General features: G+C 42.9%; 1 protein-coding gene across 5 annotated transcripts in view; it reads right to left on the bottom strand.

The window, feature by feature from the left end:
• Window positions 1-16,281: 16,281 nt before the first annotated feature.
• cul5b (cullin 5b) overlaps window positions 16,282-22,992 on the bottom strand; it is a 30,617-nt gene continuing 23,906 nt past the window's right edge. For 2 of the 5 annotated variants that reach the window (XM_084177538.1, XM_084177535.1), the window contains exons 13-19: window positions 22,445-22,576; window positions 22,170-22,308; window positions 21,471-21,646; window positions 21,118-21,279; window positions 18,568-18,686; window positions 18,193-18,316; window positions 16,282-17,966 (exon numbers count right to left, since the gene is read on the bottom strand). In XM_084177538.1, the coding sequence (XP_084033664.1) occupies window positions 17,772-17,966; window positions 18,193-18,316; window positions 18,568-18,686; window positions 21,118-21,279; window positions 21,471-21,646; window positions 22,170-22,308; window positions 22,445-22,576 (1,047 nt within the window). In that variant the 3' untranslated portion in view covers window positions 16,282-17,771. The remainder of the gene's footprint in view (window positions 17,967-18,192; window positions 18,317-18,567; window positions 18,687-21,117; window positions 21,280-21,470; window positions 21,647-22,169; window positions 22,309-22,444; window positions 22,577-22,992) is intronic. The other 3 variants (XM_084177539.1, XM_084177537.1, XM_084177536.1) reach the window with 2 other exon arrangements.

Below are 22,992 nucleotides of genomic sequence, written 5' to 3'. Positions count from 1 at the left end.
GAGGGGTCAAATACTTATTTCCCTCATTAAAATGCAAATCAATTTATAACATTTTTGACATGCGTTTTTCTGGATTTCTTTGTTGTTATTCTGTCTCTCACTGTTCAAATAAACCTACCATTAAAATTATAGACTGATCATGTCTATGTCAGTGGGCAAACGTACAAAATCAGCAGGGGATCAAATACTTTTTTCCCTCACTGTATTCAACCCCTTTGTTATGGCAAGCCTAAATAAGTTTAGGAGTAAAAATGTGCTTAACAAGTTACATCATATACTGAACAAAAATATAAACGCTACAAGCAAAAATGTCAAAGATTTTACTAAGTTACAGTTCATATAAGGAAATCAGTAATTTAAAATTAATTAATTAATCTATGGATTTCACATGACTGGGCAGGGGTGCAGCCATGGGCAGTCCTGGGAGGGCAAAGGCCCACCCACTTGGAAGCGTGGCCCACCCACTGGGGAGCCAGGCCCAGCCAATCAAAATGAGTTTTTCCCCACAAAAGGGCTTTTTTACAGACAGAAATAATCCTGAGTTTCATCAGCTTTTCCGGGTGGCTGGTCTCAGACAATCCTACAGGTGAAGAAGCCGGATGTGGAGGTCCTGGGCTGGCGAGGTTACACGTAGACATGCTCCCTCAAAACTTGAGACATCTGTGGCATTTTGTGTAGTGACAAAGTGGCATTTTATTGTCCCCAGCACAAGGTGCACCTTTGTAATGATCATGCTGTTTAATCAGCTTCTTCATATGCCACACCTGTCAGGTGGATGGATTATCTTGGCATAGGAGAAATAATCACTAACAGGGATGTAAACAAATTTGTGCAGAATATTTGAGAGAAATAAGCTTTTTGTGAGCATGGAACATTTCTGGGATCTTTTATTTCAGCTCATGAAACATGGGACCAACACTTTAAATGTTGCGTTATATTTTTGTTCAGTATAAATTGCATAGACTCACTCGGTGTGCAATAATAGTTTTAAAATCAGATTTTTGAATTACTACTTCATCTCTGTACCCCACACATACAATTATCTGTAAGATCCCTCAGTCGAGCAGTGAATTTCAAACACAGATTCAACCACAAAGACCAGGGAGGTTTTCCAATGCCTCGCAAAGAAAGGCACCTATTGTAAGATGGGTAAGAAAAAGTCAGACATTGAATATCCCTTTGAGCATGGTGAAGTTATTCATTACATTTTGGATGGTGTATCGATACATCAAGTCACTACAAAGATACAGGCATCCTTCCTAATTCAGTTGCCGGAGAGGAGGGAAACCGCTCAGGGATTTCACCATGAGGCCAATGGTGACTTTAAAACAGTTAGAGTTTAATGGTTACGACAGAAGAAAACTGAGGATGGATCAACAACATTGTAGTTACTCCACAATACTAACTTACTTGACAGAGTGAAAAGAAGGAAGCCTGTACAGAATACAAATATTTCAAAACATGCATCCTGTTAGCAGCAATGCACTAAAGTAATACTGCAAACAATGTGGCAAAGCAATTAACCTTTTGTCCTGAATACAAAGTGTTGTGTTGTATTGGATTTGCCTCAAACATATTACGGAGTACCACTCTCCGTATTTGCAAGCATGGTAGTGGCTGCATCATGTTATGGTTATGCTTGTAATCATTAAGGACAGGGACATTTTTCAGGATAAAAAAAGAAACGGAATGGAGCTAAGTACAGGCAAAATCCTAGAGGAAAACCTGGTTCAGTCTGCTTTTCACCAGACACTGGGAGATAAATTCCCCTTTCAGCAGGACAATAACCTAAAACACAAGGTCAAATCTATACTGGAGTTGCTTACCAAGAAGACAGTGAATGTTCCTGAATGGTTGAGTTACAATTTTGACTTAGATTTATTAGACTTCAGTGCGGCTTTTGACATTATCGATCATAGTCTGCTGATGGAAAAACGTATGTGTTATGACTTTACACCCCCTGCTATATTGTGGATAAAGAGTTAACTGTCTAACAGAACACAGAGGGTGTTCTTTAATGGAAGCCTATCCAACATAATCCAGGTAGAATCAGGAATTACCCAGGGCAGCTGTCTAGACCCTTTACTTTTTTCAATCTTTACTAATGACATGCCACTGGCCTTGAGTAAAGCCAGTGTGTCTACTGTATGTATGCAGATGGCTCAACACTATACATGTCAGCTACTACAGCGAGTGAATCACTGCAACACTTAACAAAGAGCTGCAGTTAGTTTCAAAATGTGTGGCAAGGAATAAGCTAAATATTTCAAAAACTAAAAGCATTGTATTTGGGACAAATCATTCACTAAACCCGAAACCTCAACTACATCTTGTAATAAATAACGTGACTAAACTGCTTGGAGTAACCGTGGATTGTAAACTGTCATGGTCAAAACATGTTGATACAACAGTAGCTAATATGGGGAGAAGTCTGTCCATAATAAAGTGCTACTCTGCCTTTTTAACAACATTATCAACAACTCAGATCCTACAGGCTCTAGTTTTGTCGCACCTGGACTACTGTTCAGTCGTGTGGTCAGGTGCCACAAAGAGAAAATTACAATTGGTTCAGAACAGGGCAGCACGGCTGGCCCTTAAATGTACACGGAGAGTTAACATTAATAATATGCATGTAAATCTCTCATGGCTCAAAGTGGAGGAGAGATTGACTTCATCACTACTTGTTTTGTAAGAAGTGTTGACATGCTGAATGCACCGAGGTGTCTGTTTAAACTACTAGCACACAGCTCAAACACCCATGCATACCCCAAAAGACATGCCACAAAAGGTATCTTCACAATCCCCATGTCAAGAACAGACTATGGGAGGCACACAGTACTACATAGAGCCATGACTACATGGAACTCTATTCCACATCAGGAAACTGATGCAAGCAATAGAATCAGATATAAATACACCTTACGGAACAGCGAGGACTGTGTAGAGACACACACACAGACACGATAAGACATGCACTCTACACACGTACACATGGATGTTGTATTGTAAATATGTGATAGTGGTGTAATGGCCTGAGGGAACACACTAAATGTATTTGGTAAAGTGTTATGAAATGTAATGTCATGTAATATTTAAAATTGTACATACAGTTGACAGTGCATGTCAGAGCAAAAACCAAGCCATGAGGTCGAAGGAATTGTCCGTAGAGCTCCGAGAAAGGATTGTGTTGAGGTACTGATCTGGGGAAGGATACCAAAGAATTTCTGCAACATTGAAGGTCCCCAAGAACACAGTGGCCTCCATCATTCTTAAATGGAAGAAGTTTGGAACCACCAAGGCTCTTCCTAGAGCTGGCCGCCCGGCCAAACTGAGCAATCGGGGGAGAAGGGCCTTGGTCAGGGAGGTGACCAAGAACCCGATGGTCACTCTGACAGAGCTCCAGATTTCCTGTGGAGATGGGAGAACCTTCCAGAAGGACAACCATCTCTGCAGCACTCCACCAATCAGGCCTTTATGGTAGAGTGGCAAGACGGAAGCCACTCCTCAGTAAAAAGGCACATGACAGCCCGCTTGGAGTTTGCCAAAAGGCAAATCTCTCAGATCATGAAAATCAAGATTCTCTGGTCTGATGAAACCAGGATTGAACTCTTTGGCCTGAATACCAAGCGTCACATCTGGAGGAAACCTGGCACCATCCCTACGGTGAAGCATGGTGGTGTCAGCATCATGCTGTGAGGATGTTTTTCAGCGGCAGGGACTAGGAGACTAGTCAGGATCGAGGCAAAGATGAACAGAGCAAAGTACAGAGATCCTTGATTAAAACCTGCTCCAGAGCGCTCATGACCTCAGACTGGGGCGAAGGTTCACCTTCCAACAGGACAACGACCCTAAGCACACAGCCAAGACAACGCAGGAGTGGCTTCTGAATGTCCTTGAGTGGCCCAGCCAGAGCCTGGACTTGAACCCGATCGAACATCTCTGGAGAGACCTGAAAATAGCTGTGCAGCGACGCTCCCCATCCAACCTGACAGAGCTTGAGAGGATCTGCAGAGAAGAATGGGAGAAACTCCCCAAATACAGGTGTGCCAAGCTTTTAGCGTCAGACCCAAAAAGACTTGAGGCTGTAATCGCTGCCAAAAGGTGCTTCAACAAAGTACTGAGGAAAGGGTCTGAATACTTATGTAAATGTGATATTTCAGTTATTATTCATTTTATTTTTTTGCAGAATTTTCTAAAAACCTGTTTTTGCTTGGTCATTATGGGGTATTGTGTGTAGATTTTAGAATAAGGATGTGACGTAACAAAATGTGGAAATGTAGCAGCAGCTAATGGGGATCATTAAATAAATACAAATGCAAAGCTCTAAGAGACTTACCCAGAAAGACTCACAGCTGTAATCGCTGCCAAAGGTGCTTCTACAAAGTATTGACTCAGGGGTGTGAATTCTTACGTAAATTAGATATTGATGCATTTCATTTTCAATACATTTGCAAAAATGACTAAAATCATGTCTTCACTTTGTCATTATGGGGTATTGTGTATATATTGGTGAAAAAAAATATATGTATTCAATTTTTAATTCAGGCTGTTCTAAATGTGGAATAAGTCAGGGTGAATGAATAATTTTTGAAGGCAGTGTATGTAGTAGTAACCCAGCCTAGGTAATAACTGAAGGCAGTGTATGTACTAGTAACCCAGCCTAGGTAATAACTGAAGGCAGTGTATGTAGTAGTAACCCAGCCTAGGTAATAACTGAAGGCTGTTTATGTAGTAGTAACCCAGCCTAGGTAATAACTGAAGGCAGTGTATGTAGTAGTAACCCAGCCTAGGTAATAACTGAAGGCAGTGTATGTACTAGTAACCCAGCCTAGGTAATAACTGAAGGCAGTGTATGTAGTAGTAACCCAGCCTAGGTAATAACTGAAGGCAGTAAAAGGAATAGGGCCTACATTGCTGAATAAGCTGCACAACACCTGAGCTGTCAATCAAAGCTCCCAACTCCAAGATCCGACCGTTAAACCAGTGAATGATTCATGTCCACACTCTGCTTCCCTCCATTTATTGATATGGACTCACAGAGTGCATCTCTATATAGTCCCTATGGGCTCTGGTTAAGAGAAGTACACTATATAGGGAACAGGGAGCCATTTGGGATGCACCCACAGCCTTCGGACTCATAGGGCTTATGCTCTCAGAGCTGTGAACCTTTCCAATAGCCATACTCATCAAGCGTCTCAGAGTAAGAGTGCTGATTCAGGGTCAGTTTTGGCTTTTATATCACAATAATTAAGACCACATGCACAGGGGGAACCTGATCCTAGATCAGCACTCCTACTCTGAGACGCCTGATAAATATGGATCCTGATCTACAGTATACAGACCTTTGGAAAACACTTGTCTAGGCTTACTCACAATTATGTTTTTATGAACTTTGCTTTTTTTCACAAATCAAATCAAATGTCATTGGCCACATGCGCCGAATACAACAGGTGCAGACATTACAGTGAAATGCTTACTTACAGCCCTTAACCAACAGTGCATTTATTTTTTTATAAAAAAGTTAAATAAAACAACAACAAAAAAGTGTTGAGAAAAAAAGAGCAGAAGTAAAATAAAATAACAGTAGGGAGGCTATATATACAGGGGGGTACCGGTGCAGAGTCAATGTGCGGGGGCACCGGCTAGTTGAGGTAGTTGAAGTAATATGTACATGTGGGTAGAGTTAAAGTGACTATGCATAAATAATTAACAGAGTAGTAGCAGCGTAAAAAGATGGAAATGCAAATAGTCCGGGTAGCCATGATTAGCTGTTCAGTAGTCTTATGTCTTGGTTAGAAGCTGTTGAGAAGTATTTTGGACATAGACTTGGCACTCCGGTACCACTTGCCGTGCGGTAGCAGAGAGAACAGTCTATGACTAGGGTGGCTGGAGTCTTTGACAATTTTGAGGGCCTTCCTCTGACACCGCCTGGTATAGAGGTCCTGGATGGCAGGAAGCTTGGCCCCAGTGATGTACTGGGCCGTACGCACTACCCTCTGTAGTGCCTTGCGGTCGGAGGCCGAGCAGTTGCCATACCAGGCGGTGATGCAACGAGTCAGGATGCTCTCGATGGTGCAGCTGTAGAATTCTTTGAGGATCTGAGGACCCATGCCAAATCTTTTCAGTCTCCTGAGGGGGAATAGGCTTTGTCGTGCCCTCTTCACGACTGTCTTGGTGTGTTTGGACCATGATAGTTTGTTGGTGATGTGGACACCAAGGAACTTGAAGCTCTCAACCTGTTCCACTACAGCCCCGTGCTCAGTCCTCTTTTTTTTCCTGTAGTCCACAATCATCTCCTTGGTCTTGGTCACGTTGAGGGAGAGGTTGTTATCCTGGCACCACAGGGCCAGGTCTCTGACCTCCTCCCTATAGGCTGTCTCATCGTTGTCGGTGATCAGGCCTACGACTGTTGTGTCGTCTGCAAACTTAATGATGGTGTTGGAGTCGTGCCTGGCCATGCAGTCGTGGGTGAACAGGGAGTACAGGAGGGGACTGAGCACGCACCCCTGAGGGGCCCCCGTGTTGAGGATCAGTGTGGCAGATGTGTTGTTACCTACCCTTACCACCTGGGGGCGACCCGTCAGGAAGTCCAGGATCCAGTTGCAGAGGGAGGTGTTTAGTCCCAGGATCCTTAGCTTAGTGATGAGCTTTGAGGGCACTATGGTGTTGAATGCTGAGCTGTAGTCAATGAATAGCATTCTCACGTAGGTGTTCCTCAGAGGTGTTCTCATCCGGTAAAAATCTACTTCACATGGAGACCATCACCATCAACAGCCTATTCACCTGATGGATAAACCCGACATTTGATATTGACATAATGAAATAAATAGCCTACCCCTAATATTGATAAGGCAACTGATTAAATTCAAACTCACTGATTACATTTATCAGCTGAATACCTGGTGAAATGATGAGGTTGCAGTTGGAGGCGTAATGTGACACAGATGGTGCAGAGGAGTCTCCATCGTGACTGCAGCGGAAAAAAACCCATGCTGGCACACACGCCCCCTCTCTCCCACACTACACGAGCACAAATGGGTAGATGGCTGGAGCTCGGATATAAGGTTCAAGAACTTACACGGTCATGTATATGGTTCAGCTGCAATCAACAGCTAATAGGCCTAACGCCTAAATGTAATTGATTGGAGAGAAGTTGATGAATCTGAATAAGAGGTCTATAGGCTAATGTTAGACATACGAAACATGTTTCTATTTAACAATATTAACATAATTACCATTATATTTACTTTGTAAACTATTGTAACAAGTGTTTGTCTTACTGGATAGCCTACAAAGTCTTGGCAGACACTTCTAATGGAGCAGGTCATTAATGTGCTTAGTTCTTCCACTACCATAAAATACTTTTAGACAACTAAAGCAAGCACACACATTTTCTTCAGGAAATATTTTCTAGTTCTGTGTGTGAATTAGAGGTCTAGTCACCTTAACAAATATATTTGAATCCCCAATTACTTGTGGACATTTATTTATTCCTTAAATGAGACTATAAAATGATTCAAGTAGGGTTAGATCCTGCTATTATGAATGCTCAGATCAGTCTCTTCTGATCCTATAGGAACATGTCCCAGACACCTGCCTGTCTGCGTTCTGAGTGACACCGTCATCTGAAGCATTTTCAAGTTAGCTTACCTTTCAATTGCATTAAACATTGCAACTTAATCAATTAATTAATCGACAGGTTTTATATAAATGTCATAATTGGAAATGTTCAGGTGCAATTGAACCGCTTGCAGAAAGAATTAGACAGGGCCCAAACGTAACAGGTATCAGTATTGGTGAACATGAATATAAACTAAACTTATTTGCAGACAATCTCCTGATATACCTGACCAATACTGAAACAATATTGCTAAAAATATTTTTCAGAATACTCTAAAATCTCAGGACATATAATTAACGTGGAAAAAAAACAAAATAATGGCAATAAGAATAAGAAACAGAATAACTCCTGATCTACAGCAATTCTTTAAGTGGAGCACAAAAAATATCAAATATTTAGGATGCTTAATAAGTGACAACAAATATATGAAGATAACACTATCCCATTACACAACAATATGACAGCAGACCGATGGAACAAATCTTCCCATAAATCTAACAGGTAGAATAAATCTCTTCAGAATGGCATGGCTCCCAAAGTTTTAATACTTATTCTAGGTAAGACCAATTACCCCACCGAAGACATTCTTTTTAAAAAGTATACTCAGTCATAACAGGGCAGATATGGGCAAACAAAACTCCTAGAATAAAAAGGAACGTTTTACATATTCTTATGTCTGAGGGTGGTTTTAATCTTATTTTCAAATACATGCAACTGAAAAGTTTTATATCACAATTTTGATTTGAAATCTTTTGGACATCAGAGCAATCTTGACAGAATCCTATTTCAGTCAGAAAAGGATATTCATATGATTGGTAAGCTATACGAATCCTTGCAGAGAGCTTATCCAACTGACAACCTCTGAACAAAATATAAACTATTGGAACCAAGACTTAAAAAGAACGCATATTGGCACAAGACGGAGGGAATGTTGGAACATAACTAATGAAATTACAGTTCACTAAAATGTACGCTTAATCCAGTATAAACGAATGTATAGATTGTATTATACAGTGGGGGAAAAAAGTATTTAGTCAGCCACCAATTGTGCAAGTTCTCCCACTTAAAAAGATGAGAGAGGCCTGTAATTTTCATCATAGGTACATGTCAACTATGACAGACAAATTGAGATTTTTTTCTCTCCAGAAAATCACATTGTAGGATTTTTAATGAATTTATTTGCAAATTATGGTGGAAAATAAGTATTTGGTCACCTACAAACAAGCAAGATTTCTGGCTCTCACAGACCTGTAACTTCTTCTTTAAGAGGCCCCTCTGTCCTCCACTCGTTACCTGTATTAATGGCACCTGTTTGAACTTGTTATCAGTATAAAAGACACCTGTCCACAACCTCAAACAGTCACACTCCAAACTCCACTATGGCCAAGACCAAAGAGCTGTCAAAGGACACCAGAAACAAAATTGTAGACCTGCACCAGGCTGGGAAGACTGAATCTTCAATAGGTAAGCAGCTTGGTTTGAAGAAATCAACTGTGGGAGCAATTATTAGGAAATGGAAGACATACAAGACCACTGATAATCTCCCTCGATCTGGGGCTCCACGCAAGATCTCACCCCGTGGGGTCAAAATGATCACAAGAACGGTGAGCAAAAATCCCAGAACCACACGGGGGGACCTAGTGAATGACCTGCAGAGAGCTGGGACCAAAGTAACAAAGCCTACCATCAGTAACACACTACGCCGCCAGGGACTCAAATCCTGCATTGCCAGACGTGTCCCCCTGCTTAAGCCAGTACATGTCCAGGCCCATCTGAAGTTTGCTAGAGTGCATTTGGATGATCCAGAAGAGGATTAATGTCATATGGTCAGATGAAACCAAAATATAACTTTTTGGTAAAAACTCAACTCGTCGTGTTTGGAGGACAAAGAATGCTGAGTTGCATCCAAAGAACACCATACCTACTGTGAAGCATGGGGGTGGAAACATCATGCTTTGGGGCTGTTTTTCTGCAAAGGGACCAGGACGACTGATCCGTGTAAAGGAAAGAATGAATGGGGCCATGTATCGTGAGATTTTGAGTGAAAACCTGCTTCCATCAGCAAGGGCATTGAAGATGAAACGTGGCTGGGTCTTTCAGCATGACAATGATCCCAAACACACCGCCCGGGCAACGAAGGAGTGGCTTCGTAAGAAGCATTTCAAGGTCCTGGAGTGGCCTAGCCAGTCTCCAGATCTCAACCCCATAGAAAATCTTTGGAGGGAGTTGAAAGTCTGTGTTGCCCAGCGACAGCCCCAAAACATCACTGCTCTAGAGGAGATCTGCATGGAGGAATGGGACAAAATACCAGCAACAGTGTGTGAAAACCTTGTGAAGACTTACAGAAAACATTTGACCTGTGTCATTGCCAACAAAGGGTATATAACAAAGTATTGAGAAACTTTTGTTATTGACCAAATACTTATTTTCCACCATAATTTGCAAATAAATTCATTAAAAACCCTACAATGTGATTTTCTGGATTTTTTTTCCTCATTTTGTCTGTCATAGTTGACGTGTACCTATGATGAAAATTACAGGCCTCTCATCTTTTTAAGTGGGAGAACTTGCACAATTGGTGGCTGACTAAATACTTTTTTCCCCACTGTACAAGAGACAAAATTCACAAATTCTACAGCACAACAGCAGAGTCATGTCTTAAGTGTAAAACTAACAATGACTCAATAATCCATGCCTTCTGGGAATGTTATAAAGTCCAAAAGTTATGGGTGGAGTTAGAAAGTTGGCTGTCAGAAGTATTACAATGTCAATGTACTTTGAATCCGTCTGTCTGCATATTTCAAGACATGGCATGGTGGAGTAAGATACCTGATGGGTTGGATGATACTTTTCTCATCAATCATCTTGGAAAAACGTATACAGTACCAGTCAAAAGTTTGGACACACCTACTCATTCAAGGGTTTGCCTTTATTTTTTACTATTTTCTACATTGTAGCATAATAGTGAAGACATCAAAACTATGAAATAACACATATGGAATCATGTAGTAACCAAAAAAGTGTTAAACAAATCAAAATATATTTTAGATTTTTCAAAGTAGCCATCCTTTGCCTTGATGACAGTTTTGCACACTCTTGCCATTGTCTCAACCAGCTTCATGAGGTAGTCACCTAGAATGCATTACAATTAACAGGTGTGCCTTGTTAAAAGTTCATTTGTGGAATTTCTTTCCTTCTTAATGTGTTTGAGCCAATCAGTTGTGTTGTGACAAGGTAGGGGTGGTATACAGAAGATAGCCCTATTTGGTAAAAGACCAAGTCCATATTATGGCAAGACCAGCTCAAATAAGCAAAGAGAAATGACAGTCCATCATTACTTTAAGACATGAAGGTCAGTCAATACGGAAAATGTCAAGAACTTTGAAAGTTTCTTCAAGTGCAGTCGCAAAAACCATCAAGCGCTATGATGAAACTGGGCCAACTTGCTTGGGCCAAGAAACACAAGCAATGGACATTTGGAGTCCAAATGTGAGATTTTTGGTTCCAACCGCCATGTCTTTGTGAGACGCAGAGTAGGTGAACGGATGATCTCCGCATGTGTGGTTCCCACCATGAAGCACGGAGGAGGAGGTGTGATGGTGTGGGGGTGCTTTGCTGGTGACACTGTCAGTGATTTATTTAGAATTCAAGGCACAGTTAACCAGCATGGCTACCACAGCATTCTGCAGCGATACGCCATCCCATCTGGTTTGCGCTTAGTGGGACTATCATTTGTTTTTCAACAGGACAATGACCCAAAACATACCTCCAGGCTGTGTAAGGGCTATTTGACCAAGGAGAGTGATGGAGTGCTGCATCAGATGACCTGGCCTCCACAATCACCCGACCTCAACGCAATTGAGATGGTTTGGGATGAGTTGGACTGCAGAGTGAAGGAAAAGCAGCCAACAAGTGCTCAGCATATGTGGGAACTCCTTCAAGACTGTTGGATAAGCATTCCTCATGAAGCTGGTTGAGAGAATGCCAAGAGTGTGCAAAGCTGTCATCAAGGCAAAGGGTGGCTACTTTGAAGAATCTAAAATATATTTGTTTAACACTTTTTTGGTTACTACATGATTCCATATGTGTTTTTTCATAGTTTTGATGTCTTCACTATTATTCTCCAATGTAGAAAATAGTAAAAATAAAGGAAAACCCTTGAATGAGTAGGTGTGTCCAAACTTTTGACTGGTACTGTATATCGGACAATATTGGCACAGTCACCTATAGTGCAAAGAGTCGAGAGACATCAAATCCCTCTCTCCTTCACACTCGTCCCTCTCCACGTCTAGGCTTACTTCAAGAGCAAGATAGTCTCCAACACCATAACATATCATCTGTGATATTTTGGTCAAGACTGGAAGCTCCTCTACATGCATTATTATTCAAATCCATCACACTTATCTGTTGGCTGAAATCAAATGCATACCAGCAGTACTGGAGAACTGGTCAACATCTCTAAGGTCAGAGAGTGCCATCCCTACTACTTCCTCTCCCCTCAGTGATGACCACCTGCATGGTGAGACTATTATGAGAATGAAATGAGATTATAAGAGGTAAGTTACTGGTTTCCCAGTAATATTATGGAATCATATCCTTGTAATAAAGATACAGACCATGCAGCGATGTCCCTTACATAGCCGAGCTACAATGAACCCCTTTAGTCTGCTAGCCCACAAGCGTATTCTCTGTACCAGAATATACATCACCAGTTTCAACAACTTTAGAACAGATTTAGAACTACATGAAAAAAAAAAAAATGCATAATCCCTCCAAACTGGACTAGGCCTATACTATAATACTCTTCATACAGAAACACATCTTGTTTTTGCAAACGAAGAACCATATAGTTCTATCTCAGTTTTGGAAATGTTGATGATGACATATCGAGTGCTTGGGACTATAAGGTTCTATCTGCATTTTTGTCAAAATGTAGTTATTGACATAGCCTTGTCCTTTTCAATGTTCTCTTCCATAGTAGTCTAAATACTCCAAATCATGTTGTTAAATTAAAGAGAATACAAGAATAAAACAATTGCTGACCCTATTTAAACCCATGAGGGCTCTGAACTTTAAAGCCAATTATCTCAGATTCATCTTTTTGCAGATAGTCCCATGCACTTGATATTTCTAGTTGTATAGTCAATCATTCAGAATTTTGATATTAAATGCTGACTATAAACTGACATACAATACATTTCCATGTCAGTTTGGAAATCTGGATTTTACAATAAACTTATTTAGTCCCCTGTAGCTCAGTTGGTAGAGCATGGCGCTTGCAACGCCAGGGTTGTGGGTTCGTTCCCCACGGGGGGCTAGTACGAAAATGTATGCACTCACTAACTGTAAGTCGCTCTGGATAAGAGCGTCTGCTAAATTACTAAAATGTAAATACAAAATCAGTAACTACTAGAACATCAAATAATATCCTAACGCAATTGAGACGTCTAGCTGCAGCAGATCTGTGTCCCAAATGGCACCCTATTCCCTACATAATAGGGTGCCATTTGGGACACATACTGATAGGACAAGGAGAGAGTGATTGTCTGGGGGATGAGGACTGATTGAGTTTGCTTTGATGACAGACTGATTACACCAATGGATCTGGAGGAACAGTAATACGCACACACACACAGAGACAGAGGGGTGGGACATAGAGAGAGAGAAATGGGAGCGGAGATCCCCTTTTTCTCTTTGGTGGTGTAGTAATGTACAGAGAGATAGAAAGAGGGACATCTCTCTTTCCATCTGTCTGGTGATGTGGTAGTGCATAGAAGGACAATAAGAAGAGACAGAGAGATAGATCCTCCTCTTTCTTTGTTGGTGTGGTAGGGCAGAGAAAGACAAAAAGGAGAGAGAGAGAGAGACAGATCCTCCTCTTTCTTTGTTGGTGTGGTAGCGAAAGAAAGACAGAGCGATTCCCCTCACTTCATCTCTCTGACTGTGTGGTAGTGCAGAGAGAAAAAAAAAAAAAACTGAAAGAGAGGATATCTGCACTGGTTGGCTGATGGAGGGGTGCACCACAGGCAGGCAGGGCCTTCCCCCTCGCCCCCTCCCTCTCCCTGAATGTGTTATGAGGAGGGCTATCCCAGCCAGCAGCATCATGCAATCCATTCTTCCTCTCTGCAGTATCCTTTAGCCAGCCAGTAGCTGGCCAATCCATGCATCTGACACCAGGGGTGTATTCAGTGATGTTAAATGTTCTGAAGGTTGCAGATAGTAAAAGAATGAATCGAGCCGACATGGTTCCCCATTTCTATCTGAAAGACAATAATTTCTGCTCTACACAATACATTTATATCTGAACATTCTGTTTCATCATCCTCAACAGTCACTCCTAAACCACCAGCCATAGGCTTACCTTGTAACTAAGGCATCATAATTGGCTATAACTAAAAGGCTTGCCTATGATTCATCAGTAAAAGAGTGCATTATTGGAAAGATCGGCTACTTAGAGAATTATCATCCAGTATATGGTTTCACATAGACCTACATTTAAGAATCAGCAACAAGAGTTGTATGTTATTCAACATCTGTCAGATAACATATGGTTTGACAAATGGCTAGCATTTGACAATTTAAGGCAGTCAGGCCTATAGTAGATATGTCTTACTCTTCAATGGACTGTTGGTGTTCTGCACTAGATCTATCTGGACATTGATATAAATATGCCTATAACAGTAGGGCATTTACTCAAGTATGTATGTAACTGTTCAGGTTAAAGATTTTAGGTGTAGACCGTTAAAATGATAACAATAAGTTTATTATTTGGGAGCAGCTGCTTCTGGTAGCTATGGGAGACGACGGGATGCGCGTGGGTGTTGGTCTCAAAACCCGACAATTCCCAACTTGCTCAGCGCATCTCAGGAGGAGCAAACTAGCAATGCATTCTTCTGAAATAACTCGATTATCAAATAAGCCCACTCCGGTGCGAGCCCTGCTGGATGGCATAAATAAGAAAATAGGGTTTTATAGCAGCAATAGCTAATTGTAGCTAGAAATCACGGTTGCAGTAGGCTACTTCAACTACAGTGGTAGGCTATTCTCTGGTGGGATAATATGTTGTTATTCTGTCGCCTATTGTGGACAGAGCAAACCCTGGCTGGTAACCACATCGCGCGCGGAAGCCCACAGCACGCGACCGGTCAAATCACCCCCTCGAGCTGAACGCTTCGTGCACGGAATGTGGAACAGCGAGGCATAATTGGGATCATGTCTCGCTTAGGACAACACAAGCCGCGACAGCAGCTCGCATGCTTAGCCTACTGTATTTTCCTTCAAACCACAGTCGCTGTCTCCCCATCCCCACTTTTCCACACAGCCATCAACGCGTATTGCGCGGATTACAACAGCGGCACCTGAGGTCCCTAATGCGATTGAGGCTGTGTTGTTTTCCACTGTTACCTGAACAGAGCTCCTCTCCCTTGGGCGACGTGTTCTCTCCGTTCCTCCGGGGATCCAGCGAGTCGGGTCTGGCAGTCCCGGCCGGGGCTGTTGTGATTCCTCCTCGGTCCTGCCTGTGCGACGCACCCCCCCTCTGAACCGCTTGCGGTTCACAGTCTCCTCTCTCCTCACGCGCACGCCAGGGAGGAGCCTACGAGGAGCAGGAGGCTGAGCTGCTGACTGAGCATGCGCGGCGTCGGTGTCTCCCCCACACACACTTAAATACGCTACTGTACATTATTTCCCGTGCGATGAGTATGCAATTTCGCCGTGGGAAACAAAGCTGAGATCCTTTGAACCCAACATCCAAGTGCAAATCTTATTATGCAGGCTTATTTTCCTACGAGGTGGCCTCAGTCTGAAAACATTATGTGGGAAATGTCTTCAATAGGGTATTGGTCATGTCGGATATATGCAATGGATGAGAATTGGTAAGAAATCAAATCCCTGAATTGAAAATTGTTGGTTGCACTCTGTCCCACACGCGTGACTACGATGTGCAACAGATACGAATGATGAATAAGAAGAAATAGACTGGAATAAACCAATGGAGCGAGGGGCTACGGTGGCGTCCCAATTAGCGCTCCTTTCTCCCGAAGTGTGCACTTGTTCACTTCCCGTCATGGATTTGAAAGGACATTACTGGTCTATGGAAACTCCCTCTAGAGCCAATCAAATGCTTTTAAATGTGTGGGGAGTAGTGAATTAGTGCACACTTCAGAAGGAAAGTGATTATTAGGACGTATCTCCGACCATATATAGTCATGTTACCTGTAGGATTCTTGTCCAGGTTTAGGGTACACCATGTTGCACACACATAGGATTTGAACCTGCAGTAGGGGGGTATTTCAGTTCACAAAAGCATGGTAAATGAGTTACCCATAACTTTCCTCAATCTTTTCAAAGGACTCCATTTGCCAAATGCCTAAATATAGAAAAACTTGAAATGAGCATGGCACAATTTACTTGATTCTCTCACCCACCCTGCCGTGCTAGTACTCAACATCAGCTTTCTTTACAAACCAGCTGTAACCGCCGCAAATCAGAGATTCAGCACCACTCAAGTGGACAGCTGTGGAATCAGAATTATGAAGGTCAGTGCCACACAGCAACAATGGACAGCGATTGGCATATGCCAGAAAATGAACAGTTATCTGAAGGTTTATCCTGCTTGTGAAGTAGCCCAGGGTTGAATGACAAAGTTCATACAACGTTTTATAATAAGGTGCTGTTTATTTCCTCATCTCATTATTAACATCTTCACTCCTTTAGATCTGTATTGTAGTAGTTACCATCAGAGCCATGTATAGAGATATACGGTTATATATATACACACATCTTTATATATGGTTCTGGCTATTACCTAGCTCTGGCCCAGGGTGTTTACGTGTGACTTGCTAATGCCGAGCAAGTTCAGCATCAGCAAGCCGTACTTAAATGCTCTGGACCAGAGCTAGTTTTTACGATATAATAATACACCCCGACCCCTCTTCCCCCAGGGGCTTAGCTCAGGCAGCCTGCAGAGATGAGGGGTAAAGATACGGAAAGTGAGACATTGGCCCAATTCTAAACCGACCCCTAACACCTATGCTTAAACCCTTCCTGTAGATCTGAAGAGATTGAATATGAGCGACCACCAATATGGTGATTACTCCACCTTGTCTTCTGATAGGAAAAGAGCTCCATCAAGCCTATCGTGTCCACTTATCAGATCCTGTCAAAATATGCAAGACAAGTGCCCAGGGGTAGGATGCTTGGGGTCGATTTGGAACTGGGAACTAATAGTCCACAGTCCATCTCTTTTGTGAAAACAGTTTCTGAAATATAACATACTGTTGAGAAGGTTTCCTCGACCCAAGTTAAGCCTCGTTCTGGACTAAAGTGCACTTTCAATGGAGATACTCCATTGAGAATGATTTAAAAAATCCAGGACTAGTCTTAGTCTGGGTCCGGGAAACCAGCCATGAATGTCCAAGAACGGCGTCACACATATGTGACAGCAGAGAGAGTCATTGTCTTTAGTTCTTCGTTTGTCACCACCAGTGGCCACAAAAAACATGGCCGACAGCTTGGCTCAGACAGCTGCCTGGGGACACAGCTTGTTCTGTTGAAGAGGTCCGGAGAATAGTGTTGGCCTGGCTCAAAACTTGGACTGTAGATATGGAGGGAAACTGAGCTTCTTCTAACGCTCTTCCTTTTTCTTGCCATGTCGTTGTCACTCCAATGGTGGTGGGGTGTTCATGGACAGGGTGGGAGAGGGGGTGTGGTCTGCGTGGTGATTGGTCGACAGGGAGGAGGACGCCTAGCAACAGAGACCTTTCACAACCACCAACCATGTCCCGTCTACAGACGAGGAAACGCCTTCTAGCCAAAAACGACAACTGAAAACTCGGTGGGGGTTGACTCCCGCTGAGAAGCTCAAACCCCTTTTCTTTCTTACCCTTTAATTTCCCCACACAAACTCCTCCTTTTATACATTTCTGTAACACTGTCATAAATCAAGTCTGCATTTCCCCACGCAACAGATCATTTGTTTATCAAAGGGAGGTCAGCCTGGAAATATTCTATTGTCCATCAGGCTTGAACCCCCATGAACCAATTTTTTTTCTTTCTCCGAAGACATTCTATTGTCCATCAGGCCTGATGAAGAACTCCCAAAGTCACCACCGTTACACGTCGTCACCACTGTTAAACGTCGTCAACATTGCTACGCCATGTAGAGGAAGGTGTTGAGATCAGTCTCGTCGCGCTTGATGTACTTGTGCTCGATGAGCCACTCCATCTGCTCCTTGATCATCTTCTTCTGGGGCAGGAACATGTTTTTGAGGATCTCAACCAGCTCCGTCTGCAGCTGGGCATTGGTGATCCTCTTCCTCATCTTCATGATCTGGATGATGGCCTCCTGGAAAGGGAGTGACAAGGATAAGAGAGAGAGAGGGTGACTCAATTGTATTTCACCCTCCTTGCCACCTCTAAATGCATTGGAGGAGAAGAGTAAGGGGCGAAACCTCAGATCTTCTGCCCCAATGTGCTTTGATAAAGAGACGAGGAGGGAGGACGTGAGAAATCCCAAAATTCTTATTTGCAATGATGACCTGTCAATGGGAAGCCCTTATATAGTACAGTACCTGTGTTCTCAATATCCTGAGCTGGACAATTCCCTCGTTCTCCTCCTCCCTCATTCGCTCTGTGGTGAGCTGAAGCCGGCCAATCAGGTTGATCTTCCCCCTCTTTTGGACCTTGGAGTTTTTTCTGGACACACAAACACACACACTATTTAGATGTGGTACTAGTGCGTCATTTTTGTGCCACGTACAAGATACATTACAACCTCCAACTTCAAATTCAACCTGTAAGATAAATAAAGCCAGCCCAGAGAGTTAACTCCGTGGCGTGGCAGTGGAAAGCCTGGTTGCAAACCCCAGCCAGTCACACACAGATTACAGAACACTTACATTACAGAACACTTACATTACAGAACACTTACATTACAGAACACTTACATTAGTGAGAACTCCTGGTTGACGTAGAAAAGTGTGCCCTCTGTAAAGTCTTTGGGCGAGCCCACCACGGGGTCGTAGGACAACACCTGCCGCTTTAGCTTGGGGAACGCTACCAGGGACTGGAGGAAAAGGAGAGAGGGAGAGAAGAAAAGGGGAGAAAGAAGAGAGAAGAAAAGAGAGAAAAGCGCAAGCAAGAGAAACAGGAAAAAAAGAGAGGTGAGGAGGATTTATAGGTTAAGAGGTTGAGACAACAGTTAACAGTCGATCAAAAACGTTTTAAAAAAGTACTAATCGTTATGGTCATATAGAATCGGCAGGGGGGCTTTAGGGTGTGTTTGTTGCATATGGGAAAACCTCTAGGTGCCTTAAGCAAAGAATTAGTTTGCATAACCCGTCGTCCGGGTTTGGCCGGTGTAGGCCGTCATTGTAAATAAGAATTTGTTCTTAACTGACTTGCCTAGTTAAATAAAGGTAAAATAAAAAATCTAATCAAATAAATAAGGCATAATGATGAAAAGCACCCTGTTGCCTGCCACTTTAATACATGTTCACAGTCTCTTTACGTTTTCAGCCTATTGAAAAAGTTGAACCTTCACCCAGAGGAGGGAACACTGAGAAAAAGCTGTGCCAAAAGGAACTCTTTTGGATTTATACACTTGGCACTTTACCTCCATCAGCCCTTAATGATGATTTAGACATGAGGGTCATGCTTTAATATGTTTTGTTTGAGGCTTCTCCTGGTCTTAACACCTGCTTCTTTTTTAAGTGTTTATGCATTATGTCAACATTTATATAAAAAAAAAAAAATAATAAAAAAGAATGTAAAAAATATGCTAAAACAACTGTCTCGATGAAGTCACTTTTTCTGAGATAATTGATTACTGATGTGCCTCCTGGCGTTTGTTTTTGTACACAGGTGTTGCTCATCATGTCTGATTGCATTGACGCACGTTGCCTATATGTGGCCTCTGTCATTGTGTTTATTTCTGCGCTGATGGTCTGACGACCGAAAGCTCAATACACTACATGACCAAAAGTATGTGGACACCTGCTCGTCGAACATCTCATTCCAAAATCATGGGCAATAATAGGGAGTTGGTCTCCCCTTTGCTGCTAGAACAGCCTCCACTCTTCTGGGAAGGCTTTCCACTAGATGTTCGAACATTTCTGCTGGGACTTGCTTCCATTCAGCCACAAGAGTATTAGTGAGGTCGGGCACTGATGTTGGACGATTAGGCCTGGCTCGCAGTCGGCGTTCCAATTCATCCCAAAGGTGTTCGATGGGGTTGAGATCAGGGCTCTGTGCAGGCCAGTCAAGTTCTTCCACACCGATCTCGACAAACCATTTCTGTATGGACCTCACTTTGTGCACGGGGGCATTGTCCTGCTGAAACAGGAAAGGGCCTTCCCCAAACTGTTGCCAAAGTTGGAAGCCCAGAATCGTCTAGAATGTAATTGTATGCTGTAGCATTAAGATTTCCCTTCACTAGAACTAAGGGGCCTAGCCCGAACCATGAAAAACAGCCCCAGACCATTATTCCTCCTCCACCAAACTTTACAGTAGGCACTATGCATTGGGGCAGGTAGCGTTCTCCTGGCATCCGCCAAACAAAGATTAGTCCGTCGGACTGCCAGATGGTGAAGCGTGATTCATCACGCCAGAGAACACGTTTTCACTGCTCCATAGTCCAATGGCGGCGAGCTTCACACCACTCCAGCCGATGCTTAGCATTGCGCATGGTGATCTTAGGCTTGTGTGCGGCTGCTCGGCCATGGAAACCCATTTCATGAAGCTCCCGACAAACAGTTATTGTGCTGACGTTGCTTCCAGAGGCAGTTTGGAACTCAGTAGTGAGTGTTGCAACCGAGGACAGACGATATGCGCTTCAGCACTCGGCGGTCCCGTTCTGTGGGCTTGTGTGGCCTACCACTTCGCGGCTGAGCCATTGTTGCTCCTAGGCGTTCCCACTTCACAATAACAGCATTTACAGTTGACCGGGGCAGCTCTGGCAGGGCAGACATTTTACAAACTGACTTGTTGGAAAGGTGACATCCTATGACGGTGCCACGTTGCAAGTCACTGAGCTCTTCACAGTAAGGCCATTCTACTGCCAATATTTGTCTATGGAGATTGCATGGCTGTGTGCTCAATTTTATACACTTGTCAGCAACTGGTGTGGCTGAAATAGCAAAATGCCCTAATTTGAAGGGGTGTCCACATACTTTTGTATATATAGTGTACATTTTAAATTGTGCATTGATCCTGAGTGTGCGGAGATTCCTTTTCATTTTAGTGTTTGTTGCATATCAAATCAATAAAACGCTGTGGTTAGCGGAAAACCAAATTCTGGTAACTTTCCAAGGTTTTCCAGAAAACCCAGTTGGAAGATTACAGGAATCAGGCAGGAATATGCAACATATATGGAATTCCTTCAACTAGAATTTCGGGAAATCCTGGTAATTTTGTTAATGTTATAGGAATCTTGCATCCCTAATTCTTGCGGTAACTAACCCTTTGACCTCTATCTATCCTTTGACACCGTGCCTTACCCAGAGTGTGCGTCGGAGCTCGGCGTCAGGCAGCTCCGTGGCCAGCTTGAGGTTCTCAAAGCTGATCCTCTCCCGGGGCCTCTGGTTCCAGGCAAACAACACGGCCAGCTGGAAGGTGGTCACCTCCAGGTCGTACTGGCCCACCTCGTTCTTAAAGGTGATCTGGATAGAATTACATAGAGAACATAGAATGAATTATATGATCTCTAGGGTCTGGACAGAGAGGAGGGTGGTGTGAGAGATTAGTGGTGAATGGCGATGAAATAGAAAGTGTGTGTGGGGTGCGGGTGTGTAGATAAATGCATAAACGTGTGAGTGTTTGTATGCCTGCCTGCTACATGCTCTACACTCACAATGCCATTGGACATGAGGTGGTGCCAGTGTAGTTTCCTGCCGCTGTGGTTCTTTTTGTAGAAGTCCTCCACCTCTGGGATCAGATCCTCCAGCTCGGTGGGCAGTGACACAAACACCTTCTCCGAGCTCCGAGACCACGCCCCGGCATTCAGGATCTTGATGTTGACAGAGTCCGCTGCACAAGAGGGGAAGAAAGGAATACACCCGAGTTCAAATCCATTATGTCTAATATATACACTATAGAGATGCATAATATACTAGTATAACTACTTATTGTTTTATACTATATATTTGTTTCTAGAATGACAGATTCCCTCATTTTTTGGCAAGTTGCTAAAATGCCTAAGTCCATTCTAGTTTTCTATTTAATTCTATAATATACACTTTCAAGTACTTGAGTTGTGCTTTTTTCTGGTAACGGTACAACGGAGCCAATGGAATAGTCCCAAAAGTGCAAACTCAAAGCGAAATCCCAAACCCAAACATTAAGGACTGTATCAATAGCATTCGTATTACTTTTCACTAGGTCTCATCCAGCCAAGTACACCAAGCATTATACACCAAAACGTACAGGTACACAGGTTCGATTCCCGCTAGGGCCAGCAATACGAACATTTATGCATTCACTGTTGTAAGTCGCTTTGGATAAAAGTATCTGCTAAATGGCATATATCATATATATTATATTAGGTACATACAGCTACCTGGTGTACCTGATAGGGCCAGCTTGTTGTGTTTGTGACACTCTTTGAAGTTCTGGTTGAGATCCTCAGACACCTTGATGTCCTGGAACATCCGGGCCAGCTTATTCACATAGTCTGCAGGCATGCCTACCTCCTGTAAGCAAGGGTAGAGGTAATTGGAGAAGTGGTGTAATTGTGGCTACGTGAGGTGGATGTGCACACACACACACACAGTCTTTTCCATCTCCTCCCATTTTTCTTCTCAAGTCACTCACACACACAGGTCATACCCTGAGCCACTCCACCATGTTCTCCTCGATTTCGCTGTCGGCGGAGATGTCCAGGATGAGGCGTCGGGTCAGATGGGCTTTGTGGTAGCGCATGAACACGTCTTTGTTCTGCACGTACTTCAACACCAGCAACTGCAGGAGAACACACACACATAGAACACCACTGTGCAATCAGGGTGTTTTTTACTGCACACCGTAGCTAAATGTTTTGCAACGGAAAATGAAAACAAGTGTTTCTTATTGGACAAGTTCAGGTAGTCCCTCCCTGTTTCAGTCCATTTTCTTCTGTTTGGTGTCTAATGAACACGACCCAGCTAAGATTGTCCTGTCCAAAGAAGAAACGGTTAAGTGTTTGCAGATCTGTAAATAATTGGATAGGCGGAAGTAACATGGTAGACGCTCTGCTCAACATAAGGCCACCTATACACTCTGATTTTGTGTCCGAAAATGTGTGATGGAGCCAATGCTTTTTTAATGGGAGTCATCTGTTGCTGGATGAATGATAAGGGATGATGTTTGTCCGACAAAAAACACACTTGAACAATCAG

This window comes from Coregonus lavaretus (genome assembly GCF_964263955.1).
Source record: "Coregonus lavaretus genome assembly, chromosome: 15".
NCBI lineage: Eukaryota > Metazoa > Chordata > Actinopteri > Salmoniformes > Salmonidae > Coregonus > Coregonus lavaretus.
The sequence above is the reverse complement of the archived record's forward strand: the minus strand, read 5'-3'. Positions and strand labels throughout refer to the sequence as shown.